Raw genomic sequence first — 16814 nt, 5'->3', positions numbered from 1 at the left:
AAAATGCCACTCTAAAATGTGCAGTTCTGTCACACAACACAATGCCACAGATGTCTGAAATGTCAAGGGAGCATGCAATTGGCATGCAGACTTCAGGAATATCCACCAGAGCTGTTGCCATGGAATTGAATCTTAATTTCGCTACATTAAACAGCCTCCAACGTCATTTTATAATATGTGCCTGGATTCTGGAACCGGTCTCACAACCGCAGACCACGTGTAACCGTGCCAGCTCAGGACCACCACATTGGACCTTTGAGAAGTCGTTTTTTGCTAAAAAAGCTATTTTCCCATTTTAATTGAAATCTAAGATACTTAACTGTTACCAAGAAATTATTTGATATTGATATAAAAACGTCTGCATTGGGCATTTAATTAATATCCAGGCTGGCTTTGTGAGATTTGTTGCATGACTGCTTTGCAGGCCGTGGAACGCGGCCGCCATACGCGCCTACGCATTTTCGTGATGTCAGTTGAGCAGCGACAGGCTACGGCACAGTGTTAAAATTACTGATGGCGCAGGAGGCGGACGAAATAGATATAATGATTAATTATCACGGGGGTTTCGAAAAAATAGATCGGAAAAACAGCCGTTATCCTTATTGCGTCGTTTGGACACCTATTCCAATACTCTCGTGAGTAGCCACTTTTCCGGTTGTTTTCTTTTGCTCTCACCATCTGAAATGGAGACACTATTTACGTGGTCATGTTGATAAACATCAATGGTCATGTAGGCGATCACATCTTTTGGATAATTATATCACTAGCTTGCAATATAGCTCGTGAATTTCCAAATACTATGTGGGCTGGAATTAAAATGCCCATACCGTTAGATGCCCTATAATATACACGCACTCTTTATTCCCAGGACCCCCCAATATAGTTCCGTACCTCTGTTTTGTTCAGGTGGTTGCTCCCCTTCATTGGTCACATGGGGATCTGTACTTCTGCAGGTGTGATAAGAGACTTCGCTGGATCGTACTTAGTGTCTGTGAGTATATGCAGATCATGCATTATGACAGTAGGCCTACAGCTTTATGTGCATAAGCCTAATGTTATCGGACCATCTGTTTCGATAGTTCCTCAAAATGTCCCATCTTTCCTTTCAGGAAGATAATATGGCCTTTGGAAGACCAACAAAGTAAGTTGGCTTTGTTCGTTCAATGCTTGGAGCTAGGCTTGGCATATTGTGCTCAAAATTGACATGCCGGCATTGCAGTTAGGTAGTAAGGCATCTGTGGCATTGCTTGTCTCTTAACAGGTACTGGAAGCTTGATGTTGATAAGGTGTGTGGCACTGGCTCAGCTGCCTGGGACAAGGCAGTGCACGACGCATCGGAGGAGTACAAATGCAGGCCGGTATGAACATTGACAGTGTCATAATAAGACAGACAGACAGACAGGTCTAGTAGTGGAATTATATTTCCTTCCTAGGTTCTATTGAACATCTCCAGTAAAGGCCTATTGAACATCTCCAGTAAAGGCCTATTGAACATCTCCAATAAAGGCCTATTGTAAGGGGCAAAGGTATTTATATGTACATGTTTTGTACAATGATTGTAAAGGCCCATTGTAGCGATATTGACAAAAACCGCCTAGAGTTAGACCTGACTAGCCTTCTTCCTCTGTCTCTTGTAGCACAACCTCTGCTGTGATAACTGCCACTCCCACGTGGCCCTGGCCCTTAACCTCATGCGCTACGACAACAGAACGTCCTGGAACATGGTCAACCTATGCCTGTGGTCCCTTATCCACGGCAAGCATGTCAGGTGAGATATCATGCAATGAAGAGGTACTCTACTGTATGTAACAGAGTATGCTCATTCCTTTCCTAACCTAGGCGTGAACACTGAACCTTCTCTACAACAATACTTGCCACTCACAAAGCATCATTCTGCCTGACCAATCACTATGTGTATGTGCATTCCCTCTGGATCATTTGACTAACTGGTATGGAACTAGAATCAGACATGCTGATGAAATGGGCAGAAGCAAACTATGCAAAACAGCAACAGCACCGAGTCTGAACAAGCAAGCATGCACCTGCCAGCAGGCAACGCTCTGCAGGAGGGACAGAGGAGCTCCAGACACGGGGAAACATATGCTGTTGAGAAACCCCCTCATTATTCTCCCCTGACCCACATAGGGAGCTAGTGTCACTGCTTTGTGCAGCCTCCACATTATCGCCCGAGGGCACCACGTCCTTAAACAGTGGGGCGCCGTGTAATTCATCATTGCCAGATGTGGCCCCCTCATCACCACATCAACTCTCTGCCGGGGCTCCCACTGCTGGATCGGGAGGAAGAGGGGAGGGGGGGTACAAGGGTGGAGACCGGGGAAGGAGTGAGGTGAACCTCTGGGGGATTAGAGAGTTGGTCTGCCCTCAGTGGCCTGTGTAAATTACCCTGGCTTCTGGGAAATTTAACCGACTGCACTTCCTTACCGGTCTCTATATACTGCCCTACAAAAGCCAAAGGCAATCCTCAAACATTTTTGTTGCCATAAGGTAAGGACTTTCATCACATAGAATGTTTATATCTAAAACAAATATTTGACTTAGGCCAAATCAGTGGTCATGGTTGATATGCAAAAACAATTCAGAATAAGATAATACATCAGTGTATTATTACTTATCTACTGACAACATATTTGTCTGGAAAAGCAAATAAACTTTGAAGCAATTTTTCTCAGTTTCACTGTTGCATAGTTACTGGTCTTTGTATGCTGGAACAAAGCCAAAGTGCAGTAACTTCAGTTACTGTGGTTTTCCTTGGTTTTTACTTGGATTTTGTAGTTATTGCAAATTTCAAACTCAAACTTTCTCTGAAATGGAACATAATTGAAACAGTTGATTATGTCACAAGACAAAACAGATACTACAATGCCTGATTTCAGTCTTAATGCAATTTTGACCCACAAAAAAGTGTAGTTACTGAGTTTTGCCCTTGTAGGGCAGTATAGACGACAAATGTCTAGTGTTTTTGACCAACAGCCAAAATGTGAGGATTTAATGACTGTCATTACTACTCTCACTGTGCTCTCTCTCTCTCCCTCTCTCCTTCCCCAGCTGTGTGTCGTTCCTCAAGACCTGGCTGCCCTTCCTTATGTTGACTGGAGCCCTCGTCACCTTCATCCTAACGCTCAACCTGCACTGACCACACAAGGGACACGAAGAAGGAAACGGAGGGGAGAGATAATACGAGGGATTTTCCTGCTCCGTTGTAATCATAAAAAGTGAAAGAAGAAGAATAAATGTTTCGATGGGACACTTCTTTGTGCAGTGCTAACATTCACACCCTCATGAGGGCAGTTATGTCCAGCTGTTCTGGCTTGTTTTGAAGTACCTTTTACTAGATTCAGAAAGGAATGTCATATAAATGAATGTTTGGCTTGGGATAGTCATAACTATATATATATATATATATAGAACTGATATAGCATCTGCTAAATGACGATAATTTAAATGTAAATATATTGTCTATTGTCATAAATTCAATTTGGTCTCTCTTACTGACTCCTAACCCCCATTTAACCAGTGTGGGCCACCCGTCACTCTTAAATGCCCCCAGCTTATACCCACTCAACATCATTTTACTTTATAATTGTTTACTATATTTTATCAGACAGTGTTTGTTTTTCATGCAGTAAGTTCGCTGAAGCAACATGCTTGGGAATGTTAATATACTCTACAGTAGTCCATATGCATGACCACTCATTCGATAGAATTACAGAAATGATGGGCAATAAGCTATACCATAGGCTAGTAAAGTCAAATCAAATTGTATTTGTCATGCTTCGTAAACAACAGGTGTAGACAAACAGTGAAATGCTTCCCATCAATGCAGAGAGACAGAAAATATAGAAAAGTAATAATAAATACAGCGTAACGCTAACCTTGCTTATGGGGTAGCAGCACAGAGTCGATCTGCAGGGGTACGAGGTAATTGAGGTAGATACAGTGCCTTGCGAAAGTATTCGGCCCCCTTGAACTTTGCGACCTTTTGCCACATTTCAGGCTTCAAACATAAAGATATAAAACTGTATTTTTTTGTGAAGAATCAACAACAAGTGGGACACAATCATGAAGTGGAACGACATTTATTGGATATTTCAAACTTTTTTAACAAATCAAAAACTGAAAAATTGGGCGTGCAAAATTATTCAGCCCCTTTACTTTCAGTGCAGCAAACCCTCTCCAGAAGTTCAGTGAGGATCTCTGAATGATCCAATGTTGACCTAAATGACTAATGATGATAAATACAATCCACCTGTGTGTAATCAAGTCTCCGTATAAATGCACCTGCACTGTGATAGTCTCAGAGGTCCGTTAAAAGCGCAGAGAGCATCATGAAGAACAAGGAACACACCAGGCAGGTCCGAGATACTGTTGTGAAGAAGTTTAAAGCCGGATTTGGATACAAAAAGATTTCCCAAGCTTTAAACATCCCAAGGAGCACTGTGCAAGCGATAATATTGAAATGGAAGGAGTATCAGACCACTGCAAATCTACCAAGACCTGGCCGTCCCTCTAAACTTTCAGCTCATACAAGGAGAAGACTGATCAGAGATGCAGCCAAGAGGCCCATGATCACTCTGGATGAACTGCAGAGATCTACAGCTGAGGTGGGAGACTCTGTCCATAGGACAACAATCAGTCGTATATTGCACAAATCTGCCCTTTATGGAAGAGTGGCAAGAAGAAAGCCATTTCTTAAAGATATCCATAAAAAGTGTCGTTTAAAGTTTGCCACAAGCCACCTGGGAGACACACCAAACATGTGGAAGAAGGTGCTCTGGTCAGATGAAACCAAAATGGAACTTTTTGGCAACAATGCAAAACGTTATGTTTGGCGTAAAAGCAACACAGCTCATCACCCTGACCACACCATCCCCACTGTCAAACATGGTGGTGGCAGCATCATGGTTTGGGCCTGCTTTTCTTCAGCAGGGACAGGGAAGATGGTTAAAATTGATGGGAAGATGGATGGAGCCAAATACAGGACCATTCTGGAAGAAAACCTGATGGAGTCTGCAAAAGACCTGAGACTGGGACGGAGATTTGTCTTCCAACAAGACAATGATCCAAAACATAAAGCAAAATCTACAATGGAATGGTTCAAAAATAAACATATCCAGGTGTTAGAATGGCCAAGTCAAAGTCCAGACCTGAATCCAATCGAGAATCTGTGGAAAGAACTGAAAACTGCTGTTCACAAATGCTCTCCATCCAACCTCACTGAGCTCGAGCTGTTTTGCAAGGAGGAATGGGAAAAAATTTCAGTCTCTCGATGTGCAAAACTGATAGAGACATACCCCAAGCGACTTACAGCTGTAATCGCAGCAAAAGGTGGCGCTACAAATTATTAATTTAAGGGGGCTGAATAATTTTGCATGCCCAATCTTTCAGTTTTTGAATTGTTAAAAAAGTTTGAAATATCCAATAAATGTCGTTCCACTTCATGATTGTGTCCCACTTGTTGTTGATTCTTCACAAAAAAATACAGTTTTATATCTTTATGTTTGAAGCCTGAAATGTGGAAAAAGTTCGCAAAGTTCAAGGGGGCCGAATACTTTCGCAAGGCACTGTATGTACATATAACTAGGGATAAAGTGACTAGGCAATAGGATAGATAATAAACAGTTGCAACAGCGTATGTGATGAGTCAAAAATGTTAGTGTAAAAATTGGGGCAATGCAGATAGTTTGGGTAGTTATTTATTTAACTAAAATATTTAACAGTCTTACGGCTTGCTGGTAGAAACTGTTCAGGGTCCTGTTGGTTCCAGACTTGGTACATCGGCACCGCTTGCCGTATGGTAGCAGAGAGAACAGTGTATGTCTTGGATGGCTGGAGTCATTCACTGCCTGTTATTGAGGTCCTGGGTGACAGGGGGCTCGGCCCGAGTGAGGGCGGCACGTAGCCTCGAGTTTAGAACGTTGGATTCGAATACCGGAACCACAATACCAGAACCCTGCGGGTGCCTCGGGGGAGTTGGCCACGCAAAAAACATTTCCATTACACACTTGTGTGTAACAGGACAAATATAAGCACCGGCGAAATTATTATATGTACTGGGTCCTGGGCACTACCCTCTGTTTAGTGTTGTTATTTATTGGAACAAATATAAATACATGTACATAATATGCATAGCCTACTTCATTGTTTATAAACTGTTAAATCATATCACACAAAGACACCACAGAGGTCTACTCTTCTGTGTAGTATAATATTTTTCGTGTCTGTGCCTTTAAAAAACGTTCACTGTTCCTCTCCTTGATTCTGCGCCGGTATTTCAAGTCAAGCTAACAACTTGCCGGTCCTGTTGCTCAGCAGACGAAACATCCTTCTCACTCAAAGAAGACACAAACAAGGGGGCTATCATTTGGCACCATCTAAAGAAAGGCTAACACCTCATTATACCGTTATGCCGGAGTCTTGAGGTTTTTTTTCTCCTTGATGTGCATGACACGGCGTAATATGACTCACCGTTAACTGCTCCTTCTGCATATTCTGGTATTTATCAGTTTATAACGTTTCTGTTGAGTTATGCATCATTTGGTAATCCTTGTACTTTTTGGTGCGCTACTCTGTGCGCCCCACCAGTGCTTGGAGTGCCCATCAGGCTGCCAATGCTTTGCTGGCACGCGCACAGTAAAATGCGTTTCCAAGGACCTTCGCTCCATACCACAAGATATTCCAGGATACACAAGGAATGTGATCATCACAGGACACAATATATTCAGAATTGGATCAGAGACATTTCAAGAACTGAAAAATGTCACCACCATCATTTTGAGCAACAATAGGTGAGTAGATATTCTCATCAAAGAGAATTGTGTTCGGATGTTTCACTACAGACCAGGGTTCAATCTCAGGCTGTGTCACAGCCAGCCGTGCCCGGGAGACCCATGAGGTGGCACACAATTGGCCCAGCGTTGTCCGGGTTAGGGGAGGGTTTGGCCGGCCGGGATGTCCTTGTCCCAACGCGCTCTAGTGACTCCTTGTGGGGGTCCGGGCGTCTGCAAGCTGACAATGGTTGCCAGTTGTACAATGTTTCCTCCGACACATTGGTGCGGCTGGCTTCCGGGTTAAGCAAGCAGTGTGTCAAGAAGCAGTGTGGCTTGGCAGGGTTGTGTTTTGGAGCATGCATGGCTCTCAACCTTTTCCTTTCCTTAGTCCATACGGGAGTTTCAGCAATGGGACAAGACTATAATTACCAATTGGATATTACAGAATTGGGGAGAAATAGCAGGAAAACAATACAATTATTATTTCATGTTCTCCTGAATGCCATCACACCAACTTATGAAATGTTTAGATACCCTATTTGAGCATGACAATAATTCAGCAAACATTAATTCTGAGTCCAATATGTGGTTTGGGGACTGTAAACATGGTCCATCTTTCTTCCCAGGATCACAGAGGTTGCGTCCCACAGCTTCTCTACCCTTTCCTACCTGCGCTCCCTGGACATGAGCTGCAACCATCTGACTCTCATCCACCCTGAAGCCCTCAACATCCCAGGGAGTCCTCTAAAGGAGCTCAACCTTAGCCGCTCCCTCTATAACTACACCTCACTGACAGATCTCACCACCGCACTGCGCTGGGGAGGCCTAGGAGGGTTGCTCAGCCTAGACCTCTCCGGGAACCGCCTGGTCTTCCTACCCCCAGGGATGTTCTACCACCTCCCTAGCCTGCAGCACCTCTTCCTTGGTAACAACTCCCTAGCATCGGTCTACAACGGCACCTTCTTTGGCCTGCGCCGCCTGGAGCTGCTTGACTTGACCCGCAACTCTTTCAGGGCGTTCCAAGGTGATGCTCTGGGGGAGCTGGAAAGGCTGGGGCAAGCCCCCCGCATCCTGCTGAGCCACAACCCCTATGTCTGCACATGTGAGATCCAAGACTTTGCTGTGTGGCTTAAGAATTCCCAGGCTCAGGTGGGGGATGCAGAAGCCCTGACCTGCGCCTCACCCTGGGAGTTTCAGGACAGGCCCCTGCGGGCACTCGGGGTCCAAGTTGTCGGATGCCATGCCACTTCACCACCTCTGGTCGGAATCAGAGATGAGGTGGGCGACCTCTCCCTGCAGACCTCCTACGTCCTCCTGGGTCTGGTGCTGGGCTTTGTGGGCATGGTCTTCCTCTTTGTGCTCTACCTCAACCGGCAAGGTATTAAAAAGTGGGTGGTGGAGACGCGAGATGCCTGCCATGAAGTGTTGGAGGGGTATCACCACCGCTATGAGATCGACACTGACCCACGCCGGGAATACCTCTCAAAAGACGTCAGAGTCGAAGAGAAGCCACCGACAAACAGTGGTTTTGGACAGGCTCACTCAGATAACCGCTTATCACAGCTACCCACTGACACCTGTTTAGTTCAGATCCCCTCAGACACACAGCTCAAACCAGGCTCCATCTCGGTGGATTTGTGATTCCTCATTCCCTGGAATGGAACTGGACTGGAGTGGACTTGCATTCAGGTTTGGGTAGGTTACTTTCTAAATGTAATCTGTTACAGTTACTAGTTACCTGTCCAAAATGGTAATCAGTAACGTAACTTTTGGATTACCCAAACTTAGTAATGTAAATCGGTTTACTTTCCCCTTATTAGAAGTAGATATAAATTATCCATACACACACATATGGTGTGTCATCATAGTGGTCTCTGACTTGTGGTCAGACTTGCTCTGGTGGAACTAATTTAAACCTGTTCTTTTATCAATGCTGAATTAAATGTCATTGAGAAAACAGCAGACATCCTTTATGAATTTGAAAGTAATCTTCTAGTTTTTCAAAAGCATCTGTAATCTGATATTTTGGGCTGGTAACATAACTGATTAAAAGTACATTTTTTTCTTTTGTAATCAGATTACATATCATCAGTTTCTGCCCAACCATGCACACATGTGTGAGGGACTTACCTGTATCATATATTTCTGTACAATATGTTGAATATAATTACATAACCTATGTAAGCATAAAAATGTATAACAGTTCTACAGTTTATCCTTACATAAGTGATGTAATTACACTATTTAATGGAGAGACTATTTTAAGTGTGAACAGCCGGGCTCGTGGTACCTGCATAGCCTTGATGCCTCTCTTGCTGTGGCCACATTTTTACTAACTTGCATAGATTTAACCAAGTTGCTATCCATCTTTGGTGTTGTATGTATTATTATATTATACTTTGTGGGTCTTATTGACATATCTAGATGGAACCAAAGCAATATAGCCTATCTGAAGGGTCTTGACTGCAAAACTAACCTTGAACGTCTACTCTTTTGGGAAGAATGAATGATTCTACACTGCACTAAGTCATATCTTCGTCCTTAACTGACTTTGTAACCAGACGTGGCAGGGCAAGACAGAAAGAAAGGGCACATATTTCCAGAGTGCAGAAGTGATGTGGTATTGAAGTGATGAAGCAGGATCTAGTGTGGTGTATAAACTCACGTGCATAACTTACCAGTGTTATGTAAAGATAATTGAAATGAAACAATTGTAAAAACCCCTTTGTGGTGCTGAATAAAAACATGTTTTCAAGATGTTATCCAAATCACATTTGTAGTAAGTTTCCATTTAGTCTTAAAGTAGCTTTACAACTCTACAGGGAGCTGTTGGAATGACCACTGCTCCATTGCCCCATTCTGTTACTATGTGCAGGGCTAGTGTGACTCTCCTGCTTAGCGCAGATGGGGAAAGGGAGATGATTAAGTGTGTCTGTAGGGGGAAAGTGGGACAAGATGAAGGATGTTAGTCAGAGTTGCACCTGCTGGCTCTGCAGGTATCGGCGCATCTCTCTATCCTGCGTGTGAGTTTAGTTGAAGGACTTTCATAACTAATGATCGCTATTGACCAAAGCAACACTGGACAGTATATATTCATCTCCACCTCAATGCTACTGGCTCTGGTGTGTGTGAGTTTCTCTATTCAGTAAGCATATTTTAGTGATCTTATTATATGACATAGCACGCAATGATGTCTGATGCGTGGTTGCAGTAATGTAAAGTGCAAATCGTTTTACAGATTGATTGCTTGCTTACACACCTGTAAAGTATGATCATGTTTTCAAGGATGTCATGTCCACCTTTTAAATGTGTCATTTATTAAGTGGAATCTTCAGCTAAAAGGACATCTGCTCAGTCATCCCAAGGCAAGTGACGTATTGCACTGATACACTAGTGACAGCCTCGGTTGCTGTCAAAATGATGGCGGTGTAAGGAGGACGTGGTTCCGCACTGGCAGGATTTCCAAAACACCTGGAAACGCTGGCTATCATCAATAATCCCAGCAGGGTCTACATGCACTCTACTGAAGACAGTAAATGGGCTGAGATTAACCGTGCACTGAGTAAGGTCAAAGCCAGGTCTCTAATTACATGCACTGCACTTGGAGTAGAAGAGGCAGCGCATTCCTCCCGGCTCACTCATTATTTGTTGGAAGAGAGGGTCATAACCTACAGAAAGTCTGCACAATAAAGGAGAGGAGATAAAAGGTTCGTAAACTCAAAGCAAACATGATGAGCCATGATGAGCCATGATGAGCCCATGTTTTGCTCTATGCTTTTTCAGCTACTGGAGGTGCATTGCACCCTTATTTGAATTGGAAACAGAAATCTATGATATAGACATTGAATGTGTTTAAACAGTTTCTTTTCACCCTTTTACCAAGGAATAAGATCACCTCACCACACCAGCTACATTTGCCAGGCAGCTGTTTTACACCAGCAAGCTCCACTCACATCAGTTATTTAATGCAGTCAAGTGAAAAATATACAGAAGTCCTGCCACTTTTAGGCTGAGGCTATTATTGTGTGACTAGCTCCTATAGTAGGTTTAGGCCAGGGTTTTAAAAAATGGACTCTTCAGGAATCCAACCCGTTTGGGTCAAATCAGTCAAATGTATGAGGGTGCCCTCTACTGGCATGAGTCTATACTATGTCTCTGTTAAAAATGACCATATAATTAGGCCACTAATTCTATTGTCATATCTAACAAAGGGATGGCATGTATCCTTCTGTGACACTGTATTGCAGTGACACAACAACCCAATTCCAAGAGTCCAATCAAATGAAATGAACATCACAAATCGCCTGAGGGAAGGTTGCTTTTTCAATTTGTACTTCGTTATAGACAAATTACTTTGAAGTTTGACTCCGAAATGAAGTTTGTCAGTATTGTTATCTGGGTGGGTGTTTTTGCTTTACAGATGTTTAGGCAGTTTAAAACCCTGATGCCCCCCTTGATCCCGAAGCAATGGGCCAGCACCCCTTCCATCAACATAGACACGCAGCTAGTTCTGAGAAATATCTATGAACACTGGACAATGACACAGTCCACCACCAGACAAAGATCTCACCATACCATCAGAGATGCTAATACACCCAGGTTTGGACCCATGTTTGGAGAACCTCTTACCCGACTAACTGAGCTTGGGAGTGGGGAGAGAGCAGGATCGAGCAGACCTGTCTGGATGAGGAAAGTTGGAGAAATGTGAAAGATGTGTATTTTGGGCCTCTGTTCGTGTATAATCCTCAATTTATGTATTTGTGTATTTTATTTTCCATTTCAGAATTTATTTTCCAATTGGTCTAGGATATTTATTTATTTTTGTGTTGCATTTTCAATTTCTCTATTTAATTTCCACGTTTAATTACTTCTTGACTGAAATGTATTTATTTCAAGTGACACAAATGTATTTGTGTCAAGTGACACACATATCTCTGATGCTACACATATCAGTAGATCTCTGGTCAGATACTTCGCAAATTGCACCGACTACTGGATGATAAACATGTCATATGAAGAGATATCCGCCTGGTGGCCGACACACTGCGAAATGGCGGAACTGGATGTGGAGCTTGAATGTGAGGGCGGTGGAAAAAAGGATGAGTGGACTTTTGTCCAAAAGAATGGAAAGGGGAGGAAGGTTGTTTTGGTAAATGTGTCTAGTGCTTCAGATACCCCATCGTATCTAGTAGGAATGTCTTTTGGGGGTTAAAAAGATATCCCCAACTTAGTGGATCCGTGTGGACCCCAACTTAGTGATCCCGTGCGGCTCAGTTGGGCGGCCCTTGCGGCCCTTGCAACGCCAGGATTGTGGGTTTGATTCCCATGGGGGACGAGTGTGGGGAAAAATGACAAAAATGTACCCACCCACTACTGTAAGTTGTTTTGGATAAGAGTGTCTGCTAAATGACTCAAATATAAAAAAAATATTGAAACTGGTGAAGAAAGCAATGGGTAAAGTAAAATCATGAGAAGTGGGCTTGTTTTGATTTCTTGTGTATCTGTTGATCAGTTGAAACGTCTGTTGGATCTCACTGGAACTGATGAATATGATGTGTCGTGCTTTGATCTTCGAAGCAGGGCACCTGCCATTTATGGAGTAGCGGAAGAATTTGACTTTGCTCTATGGAATTAGATTCATGGAGTGGTCGATGCACGTACAATTCATTGCGTGTTAAATGGCAGGAAGGAGAAGAGTTTGTCTGTTCTTGTGTTTTTTGATGAGTTTCTCGCTATCCAAGTGCAGCTGGGATAGACTCAGTCGGTATTAGATAGAACATCGTGACGCTTCCCGCCTGTGGGGGAAACAACCTGTGGTCACCTAGGTTACCCCATTGGTTCACAGCAAAAACTTGACCTCTTTCAAACGAAATGTTCTTGTTGTCTGCTTGTTTTAGTCAATTACAAAACTATACTGATCAAAAATATAAAAGCAACATGTAAAGTGTTGGTCCCAAATTTCATGAGCTGAAATAAAAGATCCCAGAAATGTTCAATACACACAAAAAGCTTATTTATCTAAAATGTTGTGCACACATTTGTTTACATTCCTGTTAGTGCGGAGGGGGGTGCTGATGAGTATTTTTTTCTGTATTAAAGCCCTTTTGTGGGGAAAAACGAATTATGATTGGCAGGGCCTGGCTCCCCAGTGTATGGACCTATGCCCTCCCAGGCCCACCCATGGCTGCGCCCCTGCCCAGCCATGTGAAATCCATAGATTAGGTCCTAATGAATTTATTCAAATCTTTGACATTTTTATATGTTGCATTTATATTTTTGTTCAGTATACATTTAAGAAAAGTAGAACATGTAAAGATTACTTTGCTACATTGCCTGCTCCCTACTGTTCTCACTACTTAGAAAAACATATTATTGTAGGTCAGGGGTCGTCAACTAGATTCAGCTGCGGGGGGGGGGGGGGGGGGGGGGGGGGGGCAGAATATAATTACAAATATGTTTATAACTACCGCACGGCAAGCAGTACCGGAGCTCCAAGTCTACGTCCAAAAGGCTTCTTAACAGCTTCTATCCTCAAGCCACAAGACTCCTGAACAGCTAATCAAATGGCTACCCAGCCTATTTGCATTGCCCCCACCCCCCTCTTTTACGCTGCTGCTACTCTCTGTTTATTATCTATGCATAGTCACTTTACTTATCTATTTTTTTACTTAACACTTATTTTTCTTAAAACTGCATTGTTGGTTAAGGTCCTGTAAGTAAGCATTTCACTGTTGTGTTCGATGCATGTGACAAATAAGATTTGATTGAGACTGCAATTTGACCACAAGAACATAATAATTTAGAAAGGCTTAAAATGAGGGTGTGTTTCGTGTAGGCTTACCCTGACATGATATTTTGATAACCATGCAAGTCTCTCTTGGACAAGGTGACATATCAATATTTTCAGCTTTCTTTACTCTCAGACTAAAATGCTAATTAGCATCAAAGTACACATCATGCAAAACTACAAATCCCTGCAAGCTCCTGCAAGTCTAACTGACACCTTTGCTAACAGGTATTGTGTTCATTTATAACTTGCACAAGACAGTTCACAGAATTGTACATTTTTTAAGAAATTTGCCAATTTATTCATTACTACACTTAGATAGTTAATCCAGAGATTCTTACCGTTGCCTTGATTTTTGATGTCTTCACTATTATTTTGCAATGTAAAAAATAGTCAAAATAAAGAAAAACCCTTGAATGATTCGGTGTTCTAAAACGTTTGACCGGTAGTGTCGATACATATCATCAGGTCTAACGGTCGTCTGGCATCAAACTGCGCATGTGCAGGCCGTCAAATCAAAGGCACTCCTTCGATATAAAGTAGTTTTTGCCAAAAATGACAACGTGTTAGTTTTCCACTTTCACGAGGTTGGAGTAATAACATGCCCAACTACTACAGACGTTGGCTCGAATCTAGTTTGTGCCATTACATTTCAAGAAAATTAACAACTAAGAAGAATGTTCCACTTCTCTCATTGACTTTATAAACCCCAAACCCCGGCCTGGTCTGTTTGGTCTGTTTCTGGGGCGTTCCCGAAAGTCTAGTGATGTTGTACCTCTGGATTTAGAAACTCTGTGATTGGCATCATGGCATTTAGCATTTAGACCTCCGGTTTTCAAATGTTGCCTTCAAAATACAAGTCCACGGTAAAACGCTATGTGTATGATACGAAATCAATATTTTTTTGCAGCTTTGCATAGTGCATAATGTTAAAATTATAATTACACGGGGGAAAACTAAAGAGAAAACTAAAGATAATTACTACTTTATATAAGATAAAGAAAACTATAAGGTGGAGCACATTGAGAAATGGTTGGAGCTTAAGTAAATCAATATCAAGAACATAATAATAGCCTATTTGTAAAAAAAAATCAACAATTACAGTTTTTTTTTAATATATAATTATTTTGATAGTAGGATTCTAGTTTATTTACTGGTACTATTGTTGAAGAATGCAATTTTGTTTAAGAAAAGTATCTGTATTCTTTTTGTATTGAAAAAAAGAATTGCACTGTACAGAACAAACTATTGATTGGTCCAGTCTACTTACTAACCAGAGTCCCTTGAATACAATTCAGATGAGTTTGAACTGTGGTCAGCTTAAAATGGGGTGCCTGGAAACTATATGGTACATATATAGTACTGTACAGGAAAAACAATTATTTGTGCCTTATGTAAAAGTGGGGTCAGGAGTACTCAGTAGGCTCTGTAGAATCTATATATGGTGTTATTTCATGAGGCTCTGAAAAATACAGAGTGTTGCTGGACTTTTGCTCCACCCATTCCGTTGGCCACAATGTGAATCACTGTATATGGAATACATATTGGCTTTTAGAGTAAAAACTATTCTAGGTGCCGCAGTAAAAGTACTGTAAGAAATAATCAGTAGGCTCTGTAGAAAATATATATGGAGTAATTTCATGGGGCACTGAATAATATGAAAGTGTTGCTGGACTTTTCCTCTACCCATTCCATTGACCACAATGCGAATCACTGTGTATGGAATACATATAGGCTCATAGAGCAAAAACTATTCTAGGTGCCACAGTAAAAGTACTGTAGGGAATACTCAGCAGGGTCAATAGAATCTATAGGGTGTAATTTCATGGGGCTCTGAATAATATGGAGTGTTGCTGGACTTTTACTGTGGTCAAACAGCTTAAAGTGGTTTGCCTGGACACTGTACAGTACAAATATAGCACTGTACAATGATTGATTGTGTGTCCATAAAACCAGGGTCCAGTCTACTCACTACAGTCCCTAAAATACAAAACAGGTGAGTTTGAACAAAAAGCCAGGTCATAGGAAGCTTTATGTTGACATTTGAACAGTGAGACACATATCAGCACCACGGACAGCTATCATTTTAGCACGTTATATTGTCGCCGTCAGCCAAATATGTGGCCCAAAAGCATATGAATGTGATTTCATATTTTAGTCATTGCTAGACCACATACTGGTAAAGAGAACACGTTATTACCTGTCTCAAATAAACTTGGGTGGAAAATACTCAGTTGGGGTTCTACTAACCAAATATGTTCCGTTTTCAGGGGGCTGTGTCAATCTGCCTGCTGGTTATTACTCTGTCTTTCTTGTAATGCCTACATTGAGTCCTGCATGTTAAATTAATTCCAAAACAATAAATTAATTGACTTTTTGTGTGTTGTGAATATCCGTTGGAAAAACAAAACCCGTAACACTTTTTTTTGTTGCTTACCCTAGCGTGAAATGAATTGCCATTCCATACACAACTTTCATGCCCTCTTGCCTTGCGCTAATGGTAGTGCCAAATACGGATTATTAGCAGGGAATTTGTTAAGAAGCCAACTGCTTCAAAGACTGCAACACTGATGGGCTGTCATACCTGTATGACTGTGACACATTTATACATTCTGTTGCTAGTGACAACAAGGTGAGATTAAACAAAATAGTACAATCAGAGAATGTAAACGAGGCTCAGGTTCAAAACATATTGCCTGTGGAGCGTTTAAATGAGGGAATGTCAACTGCTCATAGAAGACGCTCAGACTGCCAACTAAATATGCAAAGTGTTCAGACTTTTGAGGATAAAGAACTTGCTTCTGATTTTCATCCGGATGTAGCCAAGAGTTCGTATGAGGAAGTGTCAGTGGTGCAGCTCAATCAAATCTCAGACACGCAAGATATTGGGAATGAATATTACCACTTAGAGACAGAGGGTGGGTTGCACCAATACGATTTAAACGAATCTAGGATTAGATCTAATCTAGGTTTTGTAAATCTAGGTTTATAATTAATCAGAGATGTGTTTGCACCAATTAATTTTAAGTCTAGATCAGCAAATCTATGATTAATGGTGGGTTGCACCAACCGACTCTTAAACTGGGTTAAATCAAGGTTTATCTATTAATCTTGTTGCACCAAATGGCAGCATATCTACTGTGGAGAGACCAAAACGACACAGTTCCTCAGAGAATAATTAGAGACAGGTTGAATCCTGTTGAGTTTAATGATAATTAACTCAATATTAGTAGGCTATT

General features: G+C 41.9%; 2 protein-coding genes across 2 annotated transcripts; both read left to right on the top strand.

Moving 5' to 3' along the window:
- The first annotated feature begins 436 nt into the window (after nt 1-436).
- Nucleotides 437-3948, top strand: LOC109901495 (transmembrane protein 222). Its single transcript, XM_020497495.2, has 6 exons — nt 437-635; nt 907-991; nt 1110-1141; nt 1262-1358; nt 1638-1768; nt 3067-3948. Exons 1-6 carry the CDS (start codon nt 514-516, stop codon nt 3152-3154), a joined length of 555 nt encoding a protein of 184 aa, XP_020353084.1. The 5' UTR covers nt 437-513; the 3' UTR covers nt 3155-3948.
- Nucleotides 3949-6277: 2329 nt separating this feature from the next.
- LOC109901774 (trophoblast glycoprotein-like) lies at nt 6278-9550 on the top strand. The gene is made up of 2 exons (XM_020497731.2): nt 6278-6806; nt 7415-9550. Exons 1-2 carry the CDS (start codon nt 6547-6549, stop codon nt 8427-8429), a joined length of 1275 nt encoding a protein of 424 aa, XP_020353320.1. The 5' UTR covers nt 6278-6546; the 3' UTR covers nt 8430-9550.
- Nucleotides 9551-16814: the final 7264 nt, after the last annotated feature.

The sequence above is a fragment of the Oncorhynchus kisutch genome, linkage group LG13, assembly GCF_002021735.2.
Source record: "Oncorhynchus kisutch isolate 150728-3 linkage group LG13, Okis_V2, whole genome shotgun sequence".
Taxonomy (NCBI): Eukaryota; Metazoa; Chordata; class Actinopteri; order Salmoniformes; family Salmonidae; genus Oncorhynchus; species Oncorhynchus kisutch.
This window is presented reverse-complemented; position numbering and strand designations above follow the sequence as displayed.